Source organism: Felis catus, chromosome D4, assembly GCF_018350175.1.
Source record: "Felis catus isolate Fca126 chromosome D4, F.catus_Fca126_mat1.0, whole genome shotgun sequence".
In the NCBI taxonomy this organism is placed as follows: Eukaryota; Metazoa; Chordata; class Mammalia; order Carnivora; family Felidae; genus Felis; species Felis catus.
In genome coordinates this window covers 90176594-90204493 of record NC_058380.1, presented here as the reverse complement: position 1 = coordinate 90204493, position 27900 = coordinate 90176594, and the positions used below count along the sequence as shown (strand labels likewise).

Below are 27900 nucleotides of genomic sequence, written 5' to 3'. Positions count from 1 at the left end.
TTTTTCTACGAGGTTTTTTTTTGTTTTTTGTTTTTTTTGTCCTCTGAAATATGCCTGTAAACGGACCTTAGCAAGAGACTGGTGCAGGGTCAGGTATTCAAATGAGATCAGCAGCCCCCTCGCTCCGTCCTAGTGCTCAGTCCTTGCACTCGGTTGTTCTCTCCAGGGTCGGTAGGGTTTTACGGACCAGGGAATGCTGAGTGTGGGCCGTTGGAGACGTGTTTTCCTAAACTAGCCCCGGCCTGCTAGTCCCAGGTTAGCTTCGTTAACCAGCACTGCGTCTGTGTGTCTTTGAGGGGTGGGTGTGCCTCCGGGCTTTGACCCGCTCTCATTACGGGAGTGTTTCACCTGTCGGGGCTGAGACGCTGGCGTGCACACAACTCTGCCCCTGCCTTCAGTTTAAATTTAGACCGTCCTCCCCAGAAGACAACTGAAAAACACCTCATTCTCAAGAGGGGTAATTTTAAAATAAAGTATTTCTGGAAGTGGAGGGGGTAGGGAGAGGAAGACGTGCTTTTTCCTGAGTATATTATGTTTTCTGCCATTAACTTTTCCTTACATTTTACTGAAACTGACCTCATCATTTCAAACGTGTGAACCTAGTCTTATTGCCTTTTCTCCACCTATTTCACTTGTACACACATTATCTATGTGTGTGTGTATGTATTTTTTTTTGGTTGGGAAGAAAAGATGCCTCATTTTGAAACCTAAAGGGGGAATAAGAAAAGCCCTTTGTAATATATTGCCATATTATCACTAAATCCCCTGACAGTTGTGACACAGAAGTAAGTCACCTGTCACTTAAGCTTGAGGTCTCTTTAATTTTCTCCTGGAATTCGCACCAGGCTGTCTTTAATTTGAGGCCTTTATTGGAATTCTGAAACCTCTCTGCCTCCCTGGCTCTCAGATCTATTCTGAGAGCTGTTACAGAGTGTATACAATAACCAACAGAGGGATTCGAGCGGGCTGGAGCTCTGTTTATCTAACACTCTAGAGGGATTTTTGTGCTTATTCGGGCCTGGCTGCCCGGCTTTCAATATCGCTTTGACAACCATTCTGCCCTTCTCATTAATTTTAAACAGTTAAAACACAGGAAAAAGAGGAAAAAGTTTTCATTATTAAAGTGCTTTACTTTTTAATAACAGAGGATTCTGTCCGCCAGGGGAAAGGGCATCCTCGCTAATTTCACATTCATATTAAAAAAAACACACACACACAAGGAAGGTGACAGTTGCGTTGCTGAGGTGGCTTAACGAAAGGAGGGCAGCAAAAAAAGAAAAAAAAAAGTTTGCATTTCACATCAGTTAAGAGGGTAAAAAAAAAAATCCTTGTTAATGACAATAGCAAATGTCCACTTTCATAACACAGCTCCTGAGTGACTTTTCTCTTGACATTTGAGTGGATAAAACCCTTAGGGGGACCATGTACTGTGAAATCAGCTAGACTGTCATCAACCGAACAGGTAGCAGGAATGATTTGACTAAGCTAAAAACATTTTCAGGTTGTTCAGTCTCTATTAATACAGAGACGGACGCAGACCCAGAGGATGAGGCTTTTTCTCCTCTCCCCTTTGTTCTTCCTCTGGCAGCCTTAAAGGTGAGAGACTCAGGAGCCACAGTTAGGCACGGTCAGCCTGTGGTCGGCCAGACACAGGCGCGAGCCCCTGTCCTCCTCAGGGGTGAAGGGAAGCACAGACTGGCTGTTTTCTTGGTGACCCGTGCCCGCGGTGGGTAGTGGTTACCGTAGAGGCTTTATAGAATCACTGGGACAGTCCGCGTCTTCCAGGAGACCTACTAGCCAAATTGAGTTGGAGAATCTTCGTTCTGTGGCATCTCAGTTTCACGTTCAGTAGAAAGCATTCATGTTTGTTTTAAGACGTAGGAGATGGGGGGGGGGGGTGCGCCTGGCTGGCTCAGTCAGTGGAGTGTGTGACTCTTCATCTCGGGATCATGAGTTCGAGCCCCATACTGGGTGTAGAGCTTACTTTAAAAAAAAAAAAAAAAAGATACGGGAAACAAAAAACACTCAGTTTTAGGGGAATATAAAGAAAGGAAATCTTGGGGCGCCTGGGTGGCTCAGTCGGTTGAGCGTCCACTTTGGCTCAGGTCATGATCTCACGGTTTGTGATTTCGAGCCCCTCATCAGGCTCTGTGCTGGAGCTCTGTGCTGGAGCAGGCTCAGAGCCTGGAGCCTGCTTTGAATTCTGTGTCCCCCTCTCTCTCTTCTCCTCCCCCACTCACGCTCTGTCCCTCTCTGTCTCTCAAAAAATGAATAAACGTTAAAAAAAATTAAAAAAAAAAAAAGAAAGGAAATGTTTTCTCTGGGATTGTTGAAGAATGAAAAGGATATCATTTTTCTATTTTATTAACGTTTTCCATCCGTAGAACTTGAGCGTGTACAGATGTCGCTCCTGAAACCAGGACGGCCAGCTGCAGAGACCGAGTGGCCTTCTTGGAACGTGGTGTGAAGGGACGGCCCACTCCTCGATAGGTCCCTGGCAGCCAGCACAGTGGCACGGTGGTCCCAGGCTGAAAGAATGGATCCGAAACACAAGTCACAGCCTCCCTAGGAATGAGGGAGCATGCTCTGAAATTCAAGGATAGGCTAAATTTTAGGCAGGCCCAGGGGTAGGGGGGGCACTCCCGAGAGGCTGTTCCCTTGTTCCCCCGAGGAGTGAGAGGGAGGGGGAGGATTTAAGGCCTCCGTAAGACCCAAGTCCTGTGAAACCTACCCACCTGTCCACGTCCCGTGATGTTTTAAATGCCTGAATCGGACTCGGAAAATTCCAGAGTGTCTCCGGTGGGCTTTCATTTTGAACGTGAGTGACAAGAGGCCAGGAGGACCAGTCAGTAAACAAGTAAATAAGTAAATAGACCCGATCTGCCCCCTCACAAAGCCGTCTCCATCTTTGCTTGACTTTAACATCTTCATAGCTCCCGTTTTTCCTCTAGTAATATTGAAAGGATTACCCTTGTTGGCCCCTCGGTGGTTACCGAGTGATTTTACTGTTATTAAATCTATTATAAAGTGCTTCATTATTCCTGACTCTGACTCTGTCTCTTCTTTAATCCTTCCACCACCCTCCCAGAAATCCCGTGCCGCTGGCCCCCAGGAAATCCGACGGCGAGCCACGGTCTTGCAGACGGTATTTGAAGATTACGTGCACTCCAGTGAGAGGCGGGTCTCCTGGGCAAAGAAAGGTGCGTGGATTTCGTAGGTCCTTGTGGATGGGAAGCCCTCAGAGCTCCGTCCCCACCGCCAACGTGCTGAGAGGCCAACCGGTGGGCGGGGGCGGGGGGGGGGGATGTCTCTGCTCACCAGCTAAAGCCTTCCGCCTCGTTCTGCAGGGTCTGGACGCAGGCGTGGAAGGCTTTAAAGTGATATTAAACGTTCACTTCATCTTTCCCCATGTTTTGCACAAATGAGGCTTTATCTTGGCTTACGTAGAACTAGAACTTTGACCCATGGATCTCAGGGATCCATTTTTCTCTTTGAAAACTGAAGAGACGTGACCGCGTCAGCAGAGACTGTTGTAGAGATGGAAATTAGGGATGAAGGTAAGGACTGGAGGCATCAGACCCGAGCAGTCTCTGTTTGGAAGTACAAAGGAAAGTGAGAAAGAACAGTGCTGAAGAAAGGCCATAGACCTTGAACCCAATTCCTAGGAAATTTACAAAAGACTCAGGTACTTATTTAATATCCAGGCCCTTTATAGGATAAGTTGGCACCTGGGATCACCAGGCATTAGTGGGGACTCAGTAGTTCACTGGAGAACACTGAGAGAGCGTGGGGGGAAGGGTCTTAGAACAGCTGGATGTTTCCTATGGCAGGAAGTCGCGTGTCGTGGCTGGTGATGGTCTTGTGTGTGTGAATGAGACGCAGTCCACGTTGGAGGCCCCTCACTTCTTTTTGATAGTTACTTGCTGTTTTGAGAAGGATGCCAGGCTGTCTTGGCCAGTGTGTAAACTCTATACCATCATCTTTTTCCTTTTATGAATTGAGATTTTTTTTTATTTCAAAATTTTTTTTAATGTTTGTTTTTGAGAGAGAGAAAAAGAAAGCATGAGCGGGAGAGGGGCAGAGAGAGAGGGAGACACAGAATCGGAAGCAGGCTCCAGGCTCTGAGCTGTCAGCAGAGAGCTTGACGTGGGGCTTGAACTCACGAACCGTGAGGTCATGACCTGAGCTGAAGTCAGATGCTAAACTTCACTGAACCACCCAGGTGCCCCAGTTGAAATTTTTTTTTTTTTTTAATTTTTTTTTTCAACGTTTATTTATTTCTGGGACAGAGAGAGAGCATGAACGGGGGAGGGGCAGAGAGAGAGGGAGACACAGAATCAGAAACAGGCTCCAGGCTCCGAGCCATCAGCCCAGAGCTTGACGCGGGGCTCGAACTCACGGACCGCGAGATCGTGACCTGGCTGAAGTCGGACGCTTAACCGACTGCGCCACCCAGGCGCCCCCCCAGTTGAAATTTTTAAAAAATCATTTATTTAACAAATACTTATTGAACTGGGCACCGTTCTAGGTGCTTGGGATACATCAGGAATCAAAGCAGATGGAAAACCTTTCTAATATTCTAGGTGGGGCACAGATAATGAGCATAGTTAAAATAGTCTTTTAAAAGGTGTTGAGAACTGTGGGAAAAACAAAGGTAAGAGAAGTGAAGGGGTGTCTGGGCAGACTGCGTTTTACATGGAGGGTCAGCGTGAGCCCTGCTGTGAGGGCAACATGAGCAAGTTGAGGGTCACCAGCTGCTGCGACAGAAAGGGCATTCCCAGAGAGGGCTCGGAGGTGGGCGGGGGGGGGGGGGGCAGTGTGTCCACAGGAAGGAAGGGAAGGCTGGCGTAGCAGAGGCAGGCTTGGAAACTGTCGAGGGCTTTGGGGTCCCCTGAGTGCAATGGGAGCCATTGCAGGACTTGGAGCAGAGATGTGGCATGGTCCACAGGGGTCGGAAAAGACGGCCTATGTGAGAATAGAATCTGGGGGGCAAGGGTGAATGCTGGGGGACTGGTTACAGACAGTCGTGGCCATCAGGAAATAGATGACAAGAATGGGCTAGTCAGCAAACGGTTTTGAGTGCCTACCGTATACCTTGGCACATCACGAAAGCAGCCCTTGGCTGTTGCCACCACACTGGACCAAATGAGAACTACACAGGAGAAAAGATGAAGTCCCGGCGGTGGCCCCATCCCCGCTGCTCCGTAGGTAGCGTGCGTCCTGCTGGACCGGTTTCTAACAGCAGGCTGTCCTGACATTTCCCAAAAGTGAATTCAACAATTCCTGAGGGTTTTCCTAAGAACCTGCCTTCAGTGAAGTACTGGCACGTGTCTCCCGAGAGGAACGGATGGCTTGTCACAGTGTAACTGGAGATCGGTCGTTTGTTGACAGGCGAGGTGAGCTTGCTGGGTGGTGCACGTCCAGCTGTGGCGCCGCGGAATTTCTGGCTTCGTAGCGCATTGCGATGAAAAGCAAGAAAGCCCCCCGTCCTCTTCACCTTTGGTTTTGACGCCAGAGGTGGTTGAGGTGTCTCACTCTAGCGAGACTACAGCCTTCTTCAGGTGTCTGGGTCACCAAAGTAAGGCTGTCGTGGCGTCCTTGGAGAGTGTGGTTACCACTGAAGTCGTTAATACCAAGAAACAAGCGGAGCTCCTGGTTTTCTGTCTTTTTTTTTCCTGGTATCACTTTTATTTTTTTTATTTCTACTTACTAAACATGACATGAGACAGAACATGCAAGGGGGGGGAGGCGCAGAGAGAGAATCCCAAGCAGGCTCCACGCCCAGCACTGAGTCCGACGCGGGGCTCGATGCCACAACCCTGGGATCATGACCTGGGCTGAAATCAAGAGTCGGACGCTTAACCGACTGCGCCACCCAGGCGCCCCTTGCCTTCCTTTTAAAGGGTACCTGAGCGGGGCCACTCTGCAATGTTTAGGTACCAAGAAGGAAATAAATCTGCATTTCTCTTCTCTGCCAATTGATTGCCACGTCAGATTGGTGGTGGTCTGGGAGGAAAGTGCCCTGTTCTAGATCTCGGCGTCTCCACGCTTTGCTCCCCTGGTGCTTAGCATGGTGAGTTCTGGAGGGCTGGCGGGGGGTGGTGTGTACACGCACTTGCTACGGCAGAGGTGTTCGGTTCACAAGGGGACAGCGACCGCACCCCGGAAGTCGAAACTGTCTTCTGCATTTCGTCTGCATATGCAGATTCCCCACTGCTGACTTGCCTCCGTTTTATTTCAGAACCCACCTCATGAATAATTAACAAAGCAGCTGGTTTTTGCCTTTATGGCAGAAAAGTAGTTGGAAAGTGGGCCAAGTATGCATTTGTCTTCCTGTTGCATTTTCTGGCCCAGTCATTGTTAATAACCAGCATTTAATTGTTGTCAGTTTCCAGCAGCAGTCGCCCCTTTTTACCCTCATTTCTTTCCTTTCTTTCTTTTTTTTTCCTTTTAGTTTGTTTATTTTGAGAGACAGCACGCGCAGAAGGGGCGGCAGAGAGAGAGAGAGAGAGAGAGAGAGAGAGGAAGAGGGAGAGAGAATCCCAAGTAGGCTCCATGCTGCCAGCGCAGAGCCCAACACAGGGCTTGAACCCACAAACCATGAGATCACGACTTGAGCCAAAACCAAGTCAGATGCTTAACTGACCGAACCACCCAGGTACCCCTTTTCCTTCATTTCTTGCCTCTGTTAGCTAGAGATCCCAGTGGTTAAAAACTGGTTTGAACTTGGGGTGCCTGGGTGGCTCAAGCGGTTAAGCATCCGACTTTGGCTCAGGTCACGATCTCGCAGTCTGTGAGTTCGAGCCCCGTGTCGGGCTCTGTGCTGACAGCTCGGAGCCTGGAGCCTGCTTTGGATTCAGCGTCTCCCTCTCTCTCTGCCCCTCCCCTGCTCACGCTCTGACTGTCTCTGACTTTCAATAATAAATAAACATTAAAAAAAAAATTAAAAAAAAAAACTGGTTTGAACTTGAGACTCCCGAACAAAAGTTTTGGAAACTGGGGTCCTTTCCACACAGAAGACGGCTTTCCTGTGGTGGCCCGTCAGCCTCAGGTCTCCCTGAAGAGCAGGGACCACGTGCGGAGGAGCTGTGCCTGGCTTGCGGGGCTGTTGCTCAGAGTCCAGAAAACCCAAACCACCAATGACAGATCAGCCGCTCCCTCAGTGCAGTCCCAGGTAGGCAGGTACTCAACCGAGTGTGCCTTTACTCCGTACAGATGTGTGTTCTTCTGGGGCAGGGCCGAGGTTCCCTCCCAGGCTAGAGTCTCGCTCCTTCCTGCCTCCTTGATCCTAAGTATCATCCGTAAGATACTACCGTTCTTGGTCAGATGTCCAAGAATAAATCTGATTTTATGAACAAGGATGAGGTGTCCGTGTGGGGTATTTTAAAATAGGTTTCCCTTGGGGCGCCTGGGTGGCGCAGTCGGTTAAGCGTCCGACTTCAGCCAGGTCACGATCTCGCGGTCCGTGAGTTCGAGCCCCGTGTCAGGCTCTGGGCTGATGGCTCAGAGCCTGGAGCCTGTTTCCGATTCTGTGTCTCCCTCTCTCTCTGTCCCTCCCCCGTTCATGCTCTGTCTCTCTCTGTCCCAAAAATAAATAAACGTTGAAAAAAAAAATTTTTTTAATAAATAAATAAATAAAATAAAATAAAATAAAATAAAATAAAATAAAATAGGTTTCCCTTAATGCATCTCCCTTACGGCTGTGAGATGGGAGCCCGCGACTACGGAGCGCATGCTGTAAGTGGCCACAGCTTCTTCCGCCATCTCAAGCAAATGCTTTCTTTCTCTGCTCCCCATTCCTCCGGGTCCCCTAGCCCCCACTTCCGCCACCCGTCCTTGACACCGCCCCTCGGCAGGGTCTGCAGACAGCTTCTGCTGCTCCTGAAATTCCTGCTTCTCTGAACCATCAAAACGTGGGAGTCCATTCAAGGATGTGAGGACAGCCCAGTACCATTGTCCCCAGTGAGACAGCCTTAAGGACAGGCAGGGTTGGTAAACATATGCAGTGTGAAATGCTGCCTGAGCGCTTGTGGAGGGAGAAGACACGTCTGCCGTTTCTTGGAAAACTTGTTAGCTGGGCACCCACGTCTCTGAGACAGAGGCTGTCCCTCCTTGGCTCCTCGGATTGGTGCGGGAATGGGAGGTTGATCTGCCTAAGTGGGACAGTGGTGGTCATGAGGAGGCCTGGGCCAGCGATCGGGGGACTGAGATTGTAAAAGTGCAAACTCTTTGGCTTGGCCTGACTTGGCATGGTTTCGGTCTGTTTTTGTTTTTAGAGGAGAGTAAATATGGAGGGTCTGGAAAGAAAGGGGTGTAGAGAAGAGGTGTAGAGCATCTCCTGGGCGGTAGCCGAGCGGCTTTCTTGAGACTGGAGTGTGTAGCTCCATGTCTGGAACCTGGTGTCAGAACCTCCGAACAGCGCAGACCATTTGAAGTGCTAGAGATTTCCCTTGGAAAAGCTGGTCCCCGGTTATTAAAAAGGGGAAGCAGGCACAGATTTCAGAGAGGGGTGCAGACAAGTTGCCTTGGTTATTATTTCTCATCGATTGGGAAAAGGAGTTCACTTTACTCAGTAAATAGAGCTTTGATGGATTCCCAGGATCCTTCCAGCAGCTGATCTGCTAAAATGACACTTTTTATTACTGTTCATAAACGCCAATCTCCAGGTGCTGCTGGGATATTACGTCTAAGCTGTGGGCAAACTTGCCAGTCCAGTGGCTCAACAAGCAAGGGCGAGAGAGGCTGGTATTTAGCGCCTGCTCTTCCGTGAGATGCGCGGTGCTGGACTCGGGCCTGGCCGCCGGAAGAGCCGGTATTGGGGTCTTTTCAGAGCCGTCCCCTCCTGCCCTGTTGGAGTGAGGAGAGGTAGACACTTGATTTTCACCGGAATTGCGGTGTATTTGAGGGGAGCTGGGTGGAGGGACAGCTTTCTTTTCTCAGAGGAACGCCGAAAAAAGGTGTAGCCAGGGCTCCAAGCTCCTGGGAACCACATCTGCCTTTTTTCCAGCCAGTGCTGACTCTAGAACAGGGGCCTTTTTCTCAGCTTTAAAATAGGGCTGAAACTTTCACGAAGGTGTGTCTGGGGACATCTCTAAATTGTTGGCAGTTCTCAAGGAATGAACTGTTTTGTGGGCTCTTTTAGAAACTTAATAACTGCCTTTCTCCTTTTTAAAACTTTTCATTTCCTTTTTTTTTTTCTTTAAAGTTTATTTTGAGAGAGAGTTTGCGTGTGCACAGGGGAGGGGCAGAGAGAGAGAGGGAGAGAGAGAAAATCCCAAGCAGGCTTCGCACTGTCAGCACAGAACCCGACACGGGGCTCAAACACAAACTGTGAGATCATGACCTGAGCCGAAACTAAGAGTCAGACGCTCAACCGACTGAGCCACCCAGGCACCCTGCGTTTCCTTATTTATGCATTTTTCAAATGGGTAAGAAGCCCTTTAGCAGTCAGTTTCGGGTACTTTGGAATGAATTTGGTTTTAAAATCCCAGGAGTACAGGAAGAAGAGTCACCCCTCTGGATAGGGGCCCTGGAGGCGGGGCTTGTGGCGTGAACATTTATAGCAGGAGTAACAGACTGTGATGGGAAGCACAATAAACCCATGGGAACCTTTTGAATTGTGTAACATTTGCATGTGTTAGCAATTGAAAAAATAAATTGAATTAGGAAAATTTTTTCCTAATATAAAAGTCTGATGATTTCATTTTTCATGAGAAAATACCACATTGATCATGTCTTGGTTTCTTCACTCATTCTGTCTTTCGTTTCTATGACAAACACTGACCAGCTGCCTGCTGCCGTGTCCCAGCTGCTGTGCAAGGCCCCAAGACCATAGTGAGGAGAAAAGAGGGCCGCTGCCCTCTAGGGTTCTTGCACACTACACAGTAAAATCTGAAATTCTCTTGGGTTTACTCAAGTGATACTTGTGTCCTGTAGATTTTTCTTTTGATGAATTAAAAAGAAAATACACCAGGATAGATTTAGGTTGTACTGTCCTGACTGTCTCAGGGTGCCTGGCAAGATAAAGTGCGTAGGACAGCCATTAGGCCCGGGCGCTTCGAGACCCCATCCTGACGGCCTCCCTCACCCTCCTCTTCCTCCCAGCTCTGCAGTCCTTCATTCGAGCCTATGCAACCTACCCCCGGGAGCTGAAGCACATCTTCCACGTCCGATCGCTGCACCTTGGTCATGTGGCTAAGAGCTTTGGGCTGAGAGATGCCCCCCAAAATCTTGGTGTCTCGGCTGTAAAGAGAAGAAAAGGAAACCTGAACAGGTAAGATGAGTTGGACTTGCCCTGGGACAGATGGCTGGAAGTGAGGTGGGTTTGGAGAGCTCTGTGCACACAACAGCAGGGCGGTGGTGGGGCAGGCTGCTGCGTGATGGGTGCAAACTTCCCTCTTTGGGTTTTGTGCTGAATCGTCACCAGTGTCCGCCCCTCTCGAAGTGTGATAAGTGCTTGGAACGAGAGGAAAAATACTTAATCTGAATGTTTTTAAGGCACCTGCAGAAATGCAATGGTGTCTCCTGTCGGGTCCAGACGGTGGTGGGGTTTATTGGGGCAGCAAGACAAACCTGTTGGTTGGGTTGCCTCCACTGCCCACCAGCAGAGTAACGTGGGGCCTTTCTGGAGTCGGAGCTTCAGATGTGCTGTGGTTCACCCTGGACAGCCCCCCAGGACTTGTACGAAAACTTCTGGTGTGTTCTGTGAAATCAGTTTGGTCCTGTCCTGGGGAGGTGGGAGGGGCTGCGTGGGGACTCACTGCACTGGTCGCTCTCCTTGGTGCTGACACGTGCGTCTGGTGCCAAGCGCCCACAGAGGGCAGAGGCCGGTGCGAGCGTGAGACTCTCACCCTCTCTCAAAGGCACGTGGTAAACTGTCCAGAGGTCCTAGTGAGAGTGAAGAGCGCTGCCCTGCAGGTCGGAGGCTGGGCTCTGGGTCCACCTCCACAGTTCCAGGAGGTCCTGAGATGATTCCCCTCAGCAAAAGACATTTGTAAAAGGACCCAGCCCCTTTGCAGGAGCCATGGACCGCTTGCATGGGAACTCAGGGACGGACTGCCATCACCACTTGTGCAGCATGTGAGTGGGAAGGAAACACTGAACAAGCAGAGAATCCTTGAATGCTCTGGATAATTCTTTTGCATTGCACATCCTTTATTTGCTTATGAATTACAAATGTCAAAGTACACTTGCCCTGACTGTGAGAATCTGGGGGCGTGCCACACTTCCCTGCGAGTTCCCGCCACATGCCCGCTTGCTCGTGCACCATCACTTGTCAGGGCCCAGGTTCTCTGGATGCAGTGACAAAAGGCAGAGTGGACCGCCTGTTGTAGGGAAACGATCGCTGGTCTTAGATGCAGGGGACTTGGACTTCAGTTCCAGCTCCGCTCTGATGTGAGCTTCTGAGCTTTGGGCCGTATCTTTGCTTTACTTCTCAGAGCCTCAGTTTCCTCAGCTACAGCAAGGAGAAGGAAATCAGTGTTTTGTAGCTATTTCACAAGGTTGTTTTGAGACTTAGCATTAGGACGGGCCGCACAGATGAATCACCTTAGGACAGAAATCTGGAAACCAGATGGGTTAAGATTCTGGAACATCCAACCTGATCTGTTCAGGGTGTGGCACCTACAAGGCTCTTAGTAATGGATAAAGTTTGCCTAATTCTAGTCCCATTTTTGGAATTTTTAGATGCTTGATTTTTTTTTTTCTTGTATTAACACCTCTCCTGTAGGACCGTACCTCAGTAATTCTGTCAGGCAGGTAGTTCACATGCCGCTGTTGATGCGTGCCCAGACAAGGCTAAGACACATCCAGCTCTCGTGTCTTCCAGGCGGTTTTGAGGTTCAGGGTACTGCCCGCTGCCCCTGCTACCTGTCCTGGGCAGGGCTGTGGCTAGAGACTTCTCTGCCCGTCCTCCCGGGAGGTAGAAGACGCCTCAGATGTACGACGGCTGTGCACCAGAGTCAGGTTGCTGCCCTGGGGTCGGAAGTAGCTGGTATTTCCGCGTGCCCACTTTGGTTTCGAGTGTGTGAGGCTTGCAGTCAGGTCTGAGGGGGACCTCCTAGTGATCTGGAAGCCGGGCCATCCTGCCACCGTCTCTAAAACGTTGGCACTTCGAGAAGATCGGAACACTCCTGCCAGTTGATCACTGGTGAGAAACACAGATCTTGCCGATTCCTATCCCCGCAAATCAGTGCAGTCCCGATATTTCATTGTTAGCGGCTCATCTACCTTTATGAGTGGGAACTTCATTAGCAAGTGTTAATCCAGAGAGCAGCTCTTCAGGCTGGGACGTCCGCAGCTCTTACCCAGATCCTGGAAAGCAGAGCAGCAAGGCAGGGAGGCAGTCGGGAGGGGGACTCGGAGCCAGCCAGCATTGTCCTTACCTTGAGAAGCCACTAGGGAGAGAGCAAGCCGCCGCCTCCTGCTTCGGCTGACCCTGCTAGCAGATGGGCACCAGGACTAGCATACCCCTGTGAGCAGGGGATTTAACAGGGCTTTATTTAGGGAAGAATGGGCTGATTAGCCGATAAAGAGCATGTAAGATGGTATGGGGCGGCCTTTGATGTCTGGCTGGCGCGGCAGGGAGCCGGGTGGTGAGTGACAGCAGTGTGTCACAGGATTACTCCGCCCGTGACAATACCGCTCTCTGTTCTGGCCATGTCACCACTCAGTTACAGCTACTTTTTCGGTTGTTATGCCCTTCTTTTGAAGGCATTTCTCGCTGCACTCTTACATCCTCCCACCTCACCCCTGCCTTGCGAACGCAGACGGCGCTCAAGGATACAGTAGGCACCTTTTTTTTGGGGGGGGGGAGAATCTTGTCACTCCTGGAAGAAGAATGACTTGGCAGCTAATGTGCACACGGACCGTATAATTGTGGTCAGGGTGAGCGGCAGAGAAGACGGGACAGATTTTCCGCGCCTCAGTCAGGGCTCAAGCAAATGCCAGTTGCTGCTTTTTGAGGACTGGGAAGAAAAGTCCGTTAAACACCACAAAGTGCAGAGAGTTATGCTGTGGCCACAGTGATTGTTCTGAGCTCAGGCGTCTCCTCTGAAATCCATCTGTCAAGAAAGGGAGTGGTTCCTTCTGCTTTCCTGGGGTGGACCAATTTGGAGCACTGAATTCTCCAAATTATTCTGCATTCTGTGTCATGGGGTTAACTGCCTAGAGTAGCTCTACGTTGTATGCAGACCTCAGATACCTGTGGACCAAATCCATGCCACTGTGAGCAGAATCCTATCTTACCTCGTCATGCACCAAACAAGGGGTTCGTCTGGGTGTTAAAACATGAAGCAAGGGCAGGTTAGCTAAGGAGATGGTTTCCACGCAGTGACAAAGGGAAGTTTTATCTCATCCGTATGCCTTTATTCCTTTACTTGACCACTGTTGAGACAAAAAAAAGGATAACATTCCCCAAATGAGATCTTTATCACCAGGTCTGTATCCGCTTTTCAGTCCTTAGTTCTGAAAGGGAACACAAAATGCTTCTCCCCTGCACACAGATGCAGTCGTAGTTACAAAACTCCTCTGACACCGACACACAGACCTGCCAAGACAGCCCCCCACCCCCCACCCCAAACACCGACACAGACGTGCACACAGGGAGTCGGTGCTGTTGGTAAAATATTGAATGGCCCCTTAGCAACATCCATCACAAACACAGCATTTTCCTTCTGTGAAACGCGGTTCTGATTTTGAAGCTTGGTAGATTCCGCGGTTCCTGAGAAGCAAAGATAACATACCTTCCAAAATTTCCATCTTCCCAGGAGACGGGGGGACCCGGTACCGTCTGCTTCGGGAGGGCAGAGTGGTGTTGTCGGCCAGGGCGTCTGTCTGTCTAGGCGGTGACACACACGAGTAGTGAGCAGGCCCGCCGTGCGGGGCTGCGAGTTCCTCACCTCCCTTACACGCTGTGGAGAGTGGTTCAAGAATACAATGCGTTACGGTGTCAGTGCTACTGCAACAGTACGAGAGAGCGAGTCTGCTGTTTTTAACCAACTATCTCGTGAATTCTGTGCTGTGATCATGAAAGCACTGCTCTGCCCCAACGATGTAATTTGTAGCTACCCGAGACTTGTCTACCCCTGGCTTATGCCACCTGTGTCTTTCTGATGTTTTCCTTCGTGCCTAGAAACATCTTGGATGTCGCCTTTATCAGTAATCCAATAACTAGGCTCCTCTGTTCTCGGCTCCCTCCTTTTAGAATTAGTAGAGCAACAACAGTCCAAGTTGTTGGCTGTTCTTAAAAGAAATGCAGTTTTATTTATGCACATTTCCTTTTTCTCTTTCACTTAAATGTTTGCTTATTTTTGAGAGCGTGCCAGTGTGGGAGGGGCGGGGGGGGGGTGGGGACAGAGGATCTGAAGCAGGCTCCGCACAGACAGCAGAGAGCCCAATGTGGGGCTCGAGCTCACGAACCACAAGATCATGACCTGAGCCGAAGTCAGTTGCTCAACTGACTGAGCCCCCCAGAGGCACCATACACATGTGCTCAAGCCAGCCCGGTCAAAGTGTGACCACGAAGTTCCTGCTCTTACCAAACAGGTAAACCATCTAAAATGAAGGATCTCTTAACCCTTAACTACTGGGTCTGGGTGTGCCGGGCCTGTGCTCGGCGGGCCGTGGTCAGTGACAGGAGGGTACACGGGGCTGGCTCCCCTGGGTCCTGGCCTCGGGTCAGAACCCCCGGCACCCGGGCACCGCAGAGCATCTGTCCCCCCGGAGTTCTAGATCCAGTGTTTTCTCTACACCAAGTAGACGTCCTCGTGTGGAGGTGCCTGCCAGAGTTTTCTCATCCTAATTGTCACAGATTTTAGCATTAACGTTCAAACTGGAGGTTTTGCACAGCCCCACTCGGGGCATTTTTCCTTTTTGAAGCCTTTGCCCTGTCACTTGTTCTGACTGCCACCGTCGCCTGTCCAGTGGCCGTTCGGTAACTGCGAAGGGCTCCCGTCCTCACTGGTGCTCTAGGGCCTCTGATTCTTAGGTGCCGCCCAAGGGAGGGCCACACGGGTTGAGCCGGGATTGAGCCTCTTCTGTCTGCCCTGGGACAAGTGACTCGGCGACTCTCTGCCTAGTCCCCTGGCTTCCCAAACGGGCACGGGAGCCTCACAGTGCTGTGTGAGGACCACGCCAGGTGGTGAGTGTCCAGCATCGACACGGGGTCAGACGTGAACACACGGGAGCACGTGGCGGTGACAGTGCTGGTGGTTCTTTCTGCCGGCCTTCACCGCACCTGTGAGTATCCTGGGCCGGGGAGTGGGAAGTGCGGTCAAGCGGTCAGCTTTTCAGCACCCTTGAGCTTGTCGCATCAGGAACAACCTTGAAAACGTGGAACCGGTCCGCTCCAAGACGGGCATCAAGAAGCTGCAGCTGCACCTCCTGTAAAGCAATATTCTCATCATTAGGAGCAGCTTGCCTGCCAATTTTTATGTGGCATTTACAACCTCCCTCGTATCACTTAATTAGCTGAAGGCACACCTGGAATCTTGCCCACTGTGAAAATTCTCTCAATCTCATTGAGCCAGTTATTCTGTAAAAGATTGGCCAAACATGAGATCAGAGGCGAGACAAAGCCACGCTAGAGAACGTGGGGATCTCTGTGTGAACCCCCTGCATGCGGGTCAGATCCGGAGCAGCGCTACTGCCTCTGACCCCTCTGGTCACCTCCTGGTCTCTTCCCTTGGCTTCTCCCACCCGGCCCCAGGCCACAGAGCCTCCACACCCTCACCTGTCGCCCTTGCCGCCAGCCTTTCGGTGCATCTCCTTGCTCTGATGACTAAGGCAAGTGACAACGGCGAGCCCCCTCTTCAGCGGCCCTGCGTGGCCCCCGTTTTCCCCATTGTCTCAGGGCCTTTGCCGAGTGCCCGGGGGGCCTGGGCCTCTCCCTGCTTTCCGTCTTTGGACTCAGTGCCTCCTGCGAGGAGGTCTTCTCTGGGCCGCCTGCCCGGGTTGGCACCTCAGCCTTCCCTCACCCCACACCACCGTCTGTGTGTGCGGGTGGCGCGTGTCCATCTCTCGAGTGCAGCTTGCGGTGGAGACCCTGTCTGGTTTTTCTCCTCTCATCCCCAGCAGCTCCCGTGGTGCCCGGCACCACGTGGATAGATAAACAGAACCTGCTGGCGGCCTGTAATGCTGAGAGGAAGGGCACAGTGGGAAGGAAAGAAAGATAAGAAAAAGAGGGAAATGCCTCTTGCCTGTTCAGTGGACCCAGCAAACAGCAAATCCTGCAAGGGGGTAGGGGGACACCTGCTTTTCAGAGCACACTGCACTCAGCCAGGCTGTCCCGGGAGAACAAGACGGGGCCACTTTCCTCTGAACCAGTGTCCCTGACTTCATGGGTGGAGGCGGCTTGGGGATCAGCCCACATAGCATGGGCGTGAGCAGGTTCAGGGCTGGGGCCTCTGCCCTGCCTCCACAGGACCAGAGCAGACGCCCCACTGGAAGGTCAGATCACCCGGCTTCAGCCTGGAGACCAGGGGAAACAGCTAAGGACCGCCAGAGGTAGCCTCAAGGGCAGAAGGTGTCCTGTGGAGCAAGGGAGCAGAGTCTGCTGCCAGACTCCCCTGGGGAGCTATATATAATACAGGTGCCCAGGCCCCATCCCTGGAGACCGTGCTTCAGTAAAGTCTCAAGTCCTGAAGAGGGGGATGGAGGTGGTCATAAGTTGACTAACAGTTCTCAAAAATGTAGAGCCAGGTCCTCGGAGCGGGCGACGGGGTGTCCTCCTTAAGGTAGGAGGACAGCCAGATGCTGGCCGAGTGTATGTCTGATTCAAGTTAGGATTAATTAATAATATTTTAACGTAGAACCTGGATGAGCTGCATGGATTGTAGACAGGAGCATCTTCTACTGGCCTCTCTGGCAAGGCACACACAGGATGGGTCTCTTTGAAGTCCACACTGCGTTATCTCTGTGGGACATTTGTACGGAGGAGAATATACTCTTGTCCAGACGGGGCCAGGGGACAGGAAAAGTTCTGTGGGACGTGGCCACGTCCCTTCTGGTGGGAAACACAGCACGGCGCAGAGTCCTTGCTCAGGGACTGCGTGTCAGTGAGCCGCCTGTAGGTTAGTGAGCTCATCACGGGCACGGGCAGCTCCAGGAAGCGGCACGGTGTGGGCACAGGCTCCCGTGGAGGGCCTGCCTCTTCCACTCGGGTCACGCGGTGCAGATCCAGTTATAATTCCCTTCCCTCCTCTCCGCTCAGGCACCGTGGGCCCTGCCTTTCCGGGCTTTGGCTTAATTACTGCTGTGCACACGCAGCTTTTACATTTGGCCTTTTGCTGCTACCACTATTTCTTTCCCTCTGACACCATGCAATTACCAGCCCTGTGCCTCTTCGTGGAACAAACACACCCTCATCCCCACCCGGCTAATGAGGCGATTAGAGGGATTTCACGGTGACCCTGCTCTTTCTCCACACCTGGGTCACCTGCAGACAGCGGGAACCACAGGGTGTGTTTTCAGTCAAGCGGCCAGGCTGATAACAAAGAACAGGAACCCAGCCGGCCTCTCCTGGGAGGGTGCTCGGGCCGTCACGTTCGTTCACTGTTGGAGCCTTCCAGGCACCGGAGGTGGAAGACGCAGCTGGCCCAGCATGAGTCGGCGGACGGCAGTCGAGGCTGCGGGCAACAGGAGAATGCCCGGCTCTTCGTTACGTTGGCCGTGCTCGGAGCTCTCCTGGTTCGCGCCATCGGAGAGCTAGGAAAGAACGTGACGGTCCCAGCTCTCCCTTGCTACACGTCACCCTGAACCCCTCCTCACCCCTCCTGGGGTGACCCATGCCTCTGATCTATCCCCGTGGTCCACGGGCCCCTTTTTGAGTAGGAAGGTGTGCGTCCTGCTGTAGCCCATCACGAAATGACTCTACGTCTTTTCCAGATGTCCCTTTCATTCTGGCCCTGGTGTTAGAGCCACGGTCTGAAGTGGAGAGTAACATCTTAACTAGTTAGTAATCGAGAGGAGGGATGCAGTTTGAGCAGTGGCGTGGGACCCTTAAGGGCTTCCGTGCGCCCTCGGCTCTGCTGAGGCCCTGTGTGTGTCTCGCTGAGCCCCGGGCCGGTCCCGCGAACCCAGGGGAAAGGGGGCGTGCCTGCTCCCCTGGCCCCGAGTCTGAGAGAGCCTGGAGCTCACATCCCAGCACTTTGTTGCTGCCTCACATACCCCTTGTAGAAGGTTCCAGTTTCTAGAGTTGGTGTTGGGCAAAGTAAGTATTTGAGCCCCACCGCGGGTGTTTTCCTGTGTGAGCAGTTGTTCCTGTAACCGAAGAAACGGACTTAAAGCAGGAGTCCATTTGGTTACGTATGTGCGAGAACTTGATGTGAAACCGTCAGGGTAGCAACCCCAGAGTGGTGGTGGAAGCTTTATGTTTGCAGGGCAGTTGCCTCGAAAGATCTCTGATAAGAGATGATCGCAGGGAGGATCTGGATCCCGCTTTTTCCCTGGTGTCCTTTCAGGTCCAGAGGGTGCAGTGCCTGGGCCTGAAGTCAGGTGTCCCCAGCTTGATCCCAGCCCTGGCAACAACGAACCTGCGTCGTGCAGCCCTCAGGGCCCTGGAGTGTGCAGAAGGGTTCCGGACATGTAGCCCGGTGCTGAGCCTGGGGTGGCTGCTCGGTAAATGCTTTCTCCCGCCCCCCCGGGACTCCCCCTCTCTGAGTCTGTAAGAGGGGTGAGCGCTTATGGGAAATCTTCCCGAGGGCTCCCACCACACTCTGCCCTTGACCTGCCTGTTGCATGGCTCCTGGGTCCTGAAGGCCTCTGCTCCAGGCCTCCCAGCCGTGGGTGCTCGCCACCTGCACAGGGGGGACTCGGCTCCCCGTTAGAGCTGCTGAAGTTGAGCCCCCATGGACCACTTTCATTTTCCACTCTGTGGTCTCTGTGAGATTCTAATGCTGAATGTGCATGATATGCAAACAAAAATACAAGGTGTTGTTATCGTTGATCAAAGCCGTCCCTGGTCCACATGACACGTGTCGGGTATCTGATGATGGCTCCTTATCTCCTGCCTCTCCTCTTTTCCATACTGTTAATAACAATAACAGTCAACGCTGGATGGGGGCTTTCACAACAGGCACTGTGAGAAGCACCTCGATTCATTAGTTCCCTGAATCCTTTTGAGAGTGAGCAGACTGGCCCCGGGGAGAGATAGGGCCTTGGCCAGACTCAGCCCCACAGCCCGTGCAGGACGGCCCCGGGGTCCTCCCCGTCAGAGGGGCTGGCTCTGCCCCGCGGCGCCAGCATCCCCAGCTGCTCGTCCGTCACAGTCCGTCCTCTGGGCGGCTCTTCTCCCAGCCGGGGTTCTTTTCCAAATCCGGGTCATGGAACTACCCAAACGTGCGGGAGAGACGGACCAGCACAGAAGAGGAGAGCGATCACGTCTATTGGCCTATTAACGGTGGGAGCAGGGACCGCGGCTACCACTCACACGGGGCTCGGCACCGGCCTGGCTCCCTCAGTGCGACCGAGCACCCTGGCCTCCTGGCTCCAGGCCTCCCGCATTGTTGGCATCTGGGCCGTCCTGGGGCTCAGGTTGAAACTGGCCAACCGAGTCCCTGTTTGCACGTGTGAGAGTTCAAACCACCCAGCTGCTCTGCCTCAAGAGCAGGACGGTGCACGTGCCCCGGTGTTGTTCACCCTTTAGCCAAGGCCTGTCCCTTTGGCCTGCCAGGGTGTTGCAGGTGTTCTGTCGTCCAGGGTGTCCGCTGTCCCTGCAGGCTGCTTTTCATCTGCCGATGTGACAAATATGCCTCATAATATCATCCAAGACATCGATCATGTCAAACAGGACGGGCCCACAGGGCTGAGCTCTGGGGTTTGGTGCTGAAATGCTGTCCCCAGCTTATCAGTCTCAGGCAGCACATTTAGGATGTAGTCAGACCGGTTACAGACACACCTGACTGTTTCCATGCCCACTTGGTATTTCTCCATCGTCATATTTTCACCGAGAATTAAAACGTGTCAAGCACTCGGTCATGCCCGTTAGGCCTGTAGGTGGAGGCACTTTCTGACATGGGGGGGAACCTAAGCTTGGAGAGAGCTGTTGACTCCACGGGGACATCGGCTAGGCATGGCCACCCTGCCTGGTGATGTCCGGGCCCAAGTCCTGCCAGAGCTGTTCTAACGGTTTCTGCCACTTGGGCAAATAATCTTGAGGTTCCCGTCCAATTCTGGATTCTGATTTCTCTCTTCCCTTTTAGGCCTCTGCTACCTCTGAACATTATCTCTGTCCTCTCTTTCATTGTGCGTGCTCTGCCGGGCAGCAAAATCGATCATGACGTCGATGTATTGATTGCCTGTGACCTGCGTGGCCTGGCAGCATGCCTGCCCCCAGCCCGGGGCTCAGAGCTCTTTTCTGCTTTTCACTGGGTCTTGTTCTTGGATGTAAGGCGGAAACCCGTTTTTTATCAATCTCTGTGTCCACAGAGTCACTCTCGGGTACTTTTCTGCAGTGACCATCCGCCACAGCATGGCTCACCTGGGGTAGGGCGTCTTCTGGGGCCCCGGTAGTCTTACCGAAGCTAACGTTGGTCTGGTCCTAGGAAATCACAAAGAAAGCGTCCTTGAGACGGTCCGCCCGCCAGCTTACATCTCTGCCGAAACAGAACCCACAGGTTAAAGGAGGCTTGATACAGCTGCTTTTTCCTTCAGTGACCGTGAAAGGCTTGATAGTGTGTGGGCTGAATTACCACCCACACTAGCGGGTTCCTTACCTGAGCTGCTCGGTTGCACCGGAGGGACTGCCTGTCAGATTCTCCTTGGAGTTGTGTGCGACTCTGTCATCCGAGAGCCACCAAAACCCCACTCAGACACTGCTGCCTTTCCTTCACCCGTGAGGGCGAGGCGGGAACGGGGAAGCTTTTGAGTCTGCCTCAGGCCTTCTAAAAGCATCGCCGTCTCCTACTGGCATCGCTTAGGACCCAGGCTTTCCTTCCAGTTGGGGGGCTTGCTTCCCTCAGTCCTTGGTGTGTGGGGGAGGGGCAGGGGGGATTCTCTCACTGTGTCCCTAGGTCATTTGCTGACATGCAGAAAGAATCCTTCAGATCAGAGAATAAGTACATTTTACTACTCCTCAGTCTGTCTGTTTCTGTCTTAAGAGAAAACTCTCACACAAAATCAAACAAACTAAAAGCGAAAAGCAAAGAGGTTTTGATAAGTAAAAGTTAAAAGGCTTGGATATTTTGGCACAGGGCAAAATTCGACCATTTGATTTTCACTGTTCTTTATGGTCATAAAAATAATACACGTTCATTGTAAAAATTCAGGAAATAGAGAAAAGCTTAAAAATCACAATCCAAGTTAACCTTGAGTCACAGTTTTTATACCCTGCAGACTTCCACGGCGAGTATACTTATATGGGTTTCTTGGTGTCTGTGATGGAATTGAACAAATCGTGTGATTTTTTTTAAACTGCCGTTTCTCACCTAAGTTAATTCAACCTTCACTTTTTCAGTTGCACTCCGTCAGGGCCGCCAAGAATCTTTGAGATTTTGAGATAACATGAACATTGTCTTGGCATAAAAACATCTTGTGCAGGAGGCTTGCTTCTGGTTTTGGTGGAAACCTAACAGCACGGCGGTTAAGTGCACGAGTCACGGGGTCAGATTTCCGGGACTGGGGTCCCTGCTCTTCCGTCACTGGTTTGTGACCCTGGGCGCCACCTCCCTCCCCTGTGTCTCTCTTCCTTCACCAGTAACGTGGGGGTGCTAACTGTAGCCGTTTCGTGGGGTTGTGGGTGAAGTAGACGAGCTACACACCTGTCCAGTGCCGAGAACAGCGCCACGGGAGTGTCGGCAGGAGAATCATCATGGAGGTCGGTGGCCAGTTTGAAAGACTGACTTGTTGTATCTTTAAGTCCCTTCACCGCCCCCGTCAGTGGTATTTGCTCACGTGTTGTTTTGATGTATTTGGTAGATCTCTTCAGTGTTGGCCACTGTCATTTTCATCATCTCTTCGAGTGTCGCCTACAGGAAGTGTTCTCAGCATCAGAGAGAGTCACAGGGGTGCGTTTCAAGTCCTGGGGAGCAGATTTATGGTCCAGTGACTATTGTGGATAACTGTTGGGAAGGAATAGTTAAACCAGAATAAAATCTAGATGGAATTACGGAAGGCAGTAGCAGACTAAAGAAAAATATGCTTGAACATTTTTTTTAATGTTTATTTATTTATTTGGGGGGGGGGGGACCGAGCATGAGCAGGGGAGAGGTGGGCAGAGGGGAAGAGAGAGAATCCAAGCAGTCTCCACGCCGTCACCGCAGAGCCCGATTCAGGGCTCCATGCCGTGAACCGTGAGATCATGACCTGACCTGAAATCAGGAGTTGGACACTTAGCCGACTGAGCCGCCCAGGCGCCCCTGCCTGTACGTTTTTAAACGCTAGCATGAGGAAGGCTTCTAAGCGTGATCCTAAAGCTGTAAAACTTAGTAAAAGAAAATACCGATTGACCTGACAGTACATAAATTAAAGAAGGTAAAGTGAAAAACTCTGTCCTGTAAGAGGATGCCATGAGCACAATCCTGAGCTGGGGCGGCTTCCTACCTGGGGAAGCTTGAGGCCCCTCTTCTGCAGTGGTCACCCTAGTGGGCATATTGATTTACTAATTAGGCTGTGATTTCACCTTATTGGCAGTGAAAGTGGCATCTGCCCATCCTGCAGGGTAATCCAGCCTGGTAACCGAGGGGGGTTATTCAGCCTTCACTACAAGGGAGTTCCCTGTGGTTAGATAAACTGATCTGTTGCTTGGTAACTGCGGGATTACTCTGGTGGACTGGGAAGTCCATTTGAGAGGGGTTTGAGTATTTGGAGGGCAAGGAGGGCAAGAAAGTTGGCAAGTCCCTGGGAGAAGTGCAGCTTGGCAGGAGAAGGAGTCCAGAGGCCACATGCGCCCAGCGCGGGCCTGGGTTTAGAACGTTCCACCTTCCCATCTGTACTTTGCCTTCTCGGCACTGGGCCTCAGAACAAAGGAACAGCAGATAGCCAGCTGGGTCCTGTTGCTCCCACAGCGGTGGGGAAAACCCTGCGGGGTCGACCCTGAGGTTCGGGTCCTGGGGAGGTGGTCTGGGTCTGAAAGACGAAACCCCGCTTGCCCTCTGGACCACCAGGAGCCTCGGAGCTTGGGTTTGGGTCCCAGGTCGAAAGTACGTTGCCTAGAAGGAGATGCTAAGATAGGACGTTTTGAGCTCAGAAGCTGAAGGCGGGCAGGACCATCTCCCAGATGCACTTCCAACGTGTCCCCCACCACGGTGTGGACCCGAAGGTCCTTAATAACCCTGCCCACTCAGTGCCGTGCTGCACCCGCCGGGCGGGAGGGACCTCGCGCTGCCCGGGACCCAGCTGTATGTGTCTGGGGAGGGACGGGGACGGAAGGGCGCCCGTGTGGTGCCCCCGTCGGTGTGGTCTCCCGCACCGTCCCTCCGGCTCCGTCTGCAGGACCGCCGGCCTGCGCCTGAGCCTGCAAGGGTGCCGCTCCGGCTGTCTGTGCCTGCTCTGTCGGCGGTTAGGGTCTCAATCGCCCCGGTCAGGTTCTGGTTATTTATTTTGCTTTAGCGGTGGCAGGAGCAGCCACAGAGCCGATGCTGGGGAGGATATTTTGACTGAAATTTTGCATATTTTGAAACTCGGGTTGTTAGATTTAAAATTATACACATTGTGAGTACCTGGCTTCAAACAGGGAAGAGGAAGCATTTCTTCCTGTCAGAACCTTCTCACTCCGTCTGTCATGTAACCCGACTAAAAATAAACTACAAGCACAAGGACTGGCAGCCTTCAGTTTGGAACAAGTTTAGTGCCCTCAGCTGCAGGCCTGGCTCCCGCCGCCTCCCAGCCACGCGCCAGCCCCTCCCCCCCCCCCCAGGTGCGGCCCCCTCCGCCGGGCCCAGCAGGGTGCACGGTCCACCACCCCGGGGAGTTAGGACGAGTGCCCTGCAGGAGAAGGGGGTGCAGCCCCAAATGCCCCGGCCTGGGCATCAAGGGCCCCCGGGGTCAGGCCTGGCTCCCGTGTGGCCTTGGAGAGCCTCTCGGTTGGCACCTCCGGACCTCAGTTTCCTCATGTTTAACTGATTGACCGAAATCCACATGCCAGCCACCCGCTAGCCGCCTGTGCGTCTCTAATCCTTCCAGCACCTGTGAGCTTTGTTCTAAGTATCGTCCCCTTTGTTCAGGTGAGGAGACCGAGCGGAGAGCCTGAGCTGTGTCATTCGGCCTCCTCCGTCGTCAGCTCTCCTCTTTGTCCCCACTTGCCCCTTCCTCCTCTGTCATCCAGGTGCTGCCCCCACCGTCCCCCTGCAACATTCTCATGTGAGCACAGAACTCCCCCGTGTCTGGCCGTGGTTCTCTGCCACCCTGGCTCCTGCCAGATCTTCCTAAGTGTTTGTCCCTGGACCCGCAGCCTGCTGGGAGGAGCGTAGGCCTGAGTCCATCCGACCTGTGTTTGCATCTCCACTGCTGCACCTACGAGCTCGATGGTCTTGGGCAAAGTACTTAACGCTCCTCCAGAATAGTTTCCTTGTCTGTGAAACGAGGCTCCTGTCATACCTCCCTTGTCCGGTGGACGGCATGACTGTGGAACCCCGAAAGTACTTCCTTGTTTGCTCCCAGTCTCGCAGGGCACTGTCACTGACGCATCCGTGCACCCTTATGACAAAGTCTTACCATTAACGTATTCTCAGACCTTTTTTCCCAACAAAGGGTGACCGTGTTTTTCCCTGTGCGTCCTGGTAGAAAACCATGCTAGGCCTGTCGCACCACCGTTGCTTGAGCCCTGCCCTGTGGAGGAATTCGGTGTAATTGCCTTAGCCTGGTCCAGCGCTGTCACGGGACTCCACCACCTTTCCTGCCAGCTCAGGAGCGCAGTAGTGATCCCGTTGCTAATTCTTGAGTTTTCAAGGAGTTCCGTTCTATTTTGAGCACAACTTTAGTCCACTTGAGCTGCGACGATTACCAAGAAAACGCCGTAACTATACGTTGCAGAGGGCGACGTGTGCCTTTGCAAGAACCCTAAGACCCCGCTGTCGGGAGTTGAGGGAACGGCCGGCATAGCAGTGTGGGTTCAGTGGTATGGCTGTCTTGCTCTTATTTGGGTTAAAATCCTGTCCTGGGAAACGTTTACTCTTAGACATTCATAATCATTCTTCCTGTGTACAGTTGAACTTCTACCAATTTCTCCCTCTGATCTTCTGATCAAATGGTGAGGCTGCTGTCTCTTGAAAACAGTTACTGGTGTTCAACGCCTGAAATTGATTTTCAGCCTTTTGCACTTTCCTCGTGGGTTGGGGCAGGGAGCCCTCCCTCTCGCTCCGCACCCATGCCTGTGGTCGGTGGAGAGCGGTGGGTCTGGCAGATGCCGTCCCGTCGGCCCATGCAGACCCTGGGTTTGGGGTTTTCAAGGTCAAAAATATCTACAGGAGGCTCTTCAGTCAGCGAAGAGGTGTCTGCGACCGACACCCCACCCCCGGGCGCTGTGTGGGCCCCGTCAGGAGGACGGGGCTTTGACCTACACGGGGCTTACTTGCCCAGAGTTGCTGGCCGGCTTTCACCCGCTGTATGTCGTTGAGTTTCAAGGCGGGTTTTTCCCCCCATCCTTTGGCAAACTGCTGTATCATACACTTCGTTTGCCATCAGAGTGTGAGTGCGTATCGTTCTTTTTTTCCGTGAAAACAACACAGAACAAAGCCTCACTTTTAAAAATGCCATGATATTTTGCCACCGTTATGAAAATCTGTCAGCGCCGTATCTAATCTTCTGGTGCATAGAATATCAAAACAAGCACTATTGAAGGGATTGTACTTCTGTTAATACAAAAATGTCAGTTCCACAGTCTCGGAACCAGCTGCCACCAGCCTCTTTCCAAATGGGAAAGAAAAAAATAATAAAGTTTCCTTTCCCCCCTCTGCTGTGTTACTTTCTTCAGGCCTGACCTTCATAAGAAGACCCGGGGTAAACACCGCCTTGCCGAAATCTTGCGTTCAGAATACTCAAGTGGGATTGAGGCCAGCGTCGCCAAGGTCAAAAAGCAAAACAAACACGCGGCGCCCGGCAGCCAGCCATGCAGAGCCATCCGCACCGGGCGCCCAGCCTCGGCCGTGGGAAAACAGAAGCAGCGCTCTCCGTGCAACGGAAAAACCCAGAGAGACTGACTGGGGGCCGAGACTTCCCAAAAAAGTTTTTTGGTTTTTTGTTTTCAGCTCTGCCTCCACAGGCCTGGGGCTTGGGGTGGATCCTGCCCTGTTCTTGTCAGGAGCATTGTGGGAAAGCCTGGTGCCCGCCCCCCCCCCCCCCCCTTGCCCTGAAGACAAGCCCCTGACCCAGAGAAGCCAGGCCCTTATCCCGTGGGGGGCGGGGGTCAGCATAGTGTAGACCAGCCAATCAGTGCACGAGAGCCGCACCCTCCCCCCCCACCCCCAGCCTCCAGCAAGAGCCTGGTGGTGTGAGTGATAGCGGGAGGGCCCCGTCCTGCCTCCTGGTGACAGTGTTCTGAAGGTGTCTCAACGTTTTACTTTAGTTGCCCCGTCAACACATTGCTTAACACGAATTTTATAAAATAGCGTTTTTAAAACTGGGATGCAATTTGCTAAAGAAGAGGGTAAAGATCAACACGTTTTCTCGATGTACAAGTGCTTTGTTCAGAGGGCTGACTGGTTTTGGCGTGGGTCGGAAGCCTCCGGTCCGTCCGCAGGCAGCTCCAGGCCCCACATCGCATTCACGTGCCTGGCCGCCTCTTTTATGTCCACGGAAAACTTCCTGTCTCGTGGCTGATGGATTTACTGGTGCCTTTTTTATTTATTTATGCTTTTTACTGTTGCCTTTCTATTCTTTGCCTTTGAAGTCAAAAGGCACCAGTCTCCCGAGCATTTTCTCCCATCGAGTCCCATCTTGCCTTCAAGTCTGGGGTCCGGGTGTCCTTGTAGTGTGGCCCAGGTCACAGCTGCCCCTCCCCCACTGTGTGCTGCCCCGGAGGTTTGAAAGCGGCCCCCCGGGGGCGGACCGGTTGCCAGATTTGGACGCGGACCGGTTGCCAGATTTGGACGCGGGGATTCCAGAGGCTTCCGAAGGAGAAGGGCCAGAGCTCAGCACCTCTGTGCCGGGAGGTGCTTTGTTCTCTCCGCCTTCTGGGGATTCCTGGTCTTCCAACTCCTGTGATGGATGATGAGGCCCCCACTTCAGTAACCAACCCTCCAGATCCACAGGAACCAAGTGGCCAGGAGCGGATGAGAGTGCTGCGAGATGGGCGGTCTGCAGGGTCCACAGAGGGGCCAGCGTCCTTGCCTCTGACCCTCTTTGGCAGTGGAGGGTAGCTCGCACCGACACCAGAGGCCCCAGGGAGAGGGCGAGTGTGAGCCCAGTGAGCACTAATCCTCTGCGGGAGGGAAAATATGACCTTCTCACGAGGGCTGTCACATACGAATTCTTAGGGGCGGTTGGTGAAGTTTCTAACAACAACAGTAATAATAAAGCCCTGTAGCACTTGTCAAGCGGACTTGGGGAAATCTGCCACCTTTCTTTTATTTCCGTGTGTAATGGGTCACATGATTTGGATGAGAAAAGGAGGGATCAAACTTTACAGACAAAACCCAGCTGTGTGAGAAACAGGATTAAAGGCAGTGATTGGGGAGGATCAAAGAGAAGCCCTGCTTCCCCCACCCCCCATGCACTCATTCCTCCAGAGGTCGACTGGGCCCTGCATTCCTGGGGCGGTGGCATTCGGGAACCTTCCCGGCAGAGGGTGTAAGGGACTAGAATTTGGAGATGGAACTTCAGCCTAATTTGCAAACACTTAGGTGAGGGTTTCTTGCCATAGATGCTTTGTGGGCCCCTTTCTAAGTAGAATCAATATATTACCCCCAGTTAATAAAGAAACATGGATTTAACAGATTTAGGGTTAATATTATCTAAATTTAAATAACC

The 27900-nt window shown here is 52.4% G+C and overlaps 1 protein-coding gene across 10 annotated transcripts in view; it reads left to right on the top strand.

The window, feature by feature from the left end:
* DDX31 (DEAD-box helicase 31) overlaps positions 1-27472 on the top strand; it is a 73668-nt gene extending 46196 nt beyond the window's left edge. For 5 of the 10 annotated variants that reach the window (XM_045043405.1, XM_045043406.1, XM_023242915.2 and 2 more), the window contains 3 exons: positions 3089-3200; positions 10105-10273; positions 25907-27472. In XM_045043405.1, coding sequence (XP_044899340.1) covers positions 3089-3200; positions 10105-10273; positions 25907-26132 — 507 coding nt within the window. In that variant the 3' untranslated portion in view covers positions 26133-27472. Of the gene's footprint in view, positions 1-3088; positions 3201-5936; positions 6496-10104; positions 10274-25906 lie in introns of those variants that run through there. The other 5 variants (XR_006589035.1, XR_006589036.1, XM_045043409.1 and 2 more) reach the window with 3 other exon arrangements.
* The last annotated feature ends 428 nt before the right edge of the window (positions 27473-27900 follow it).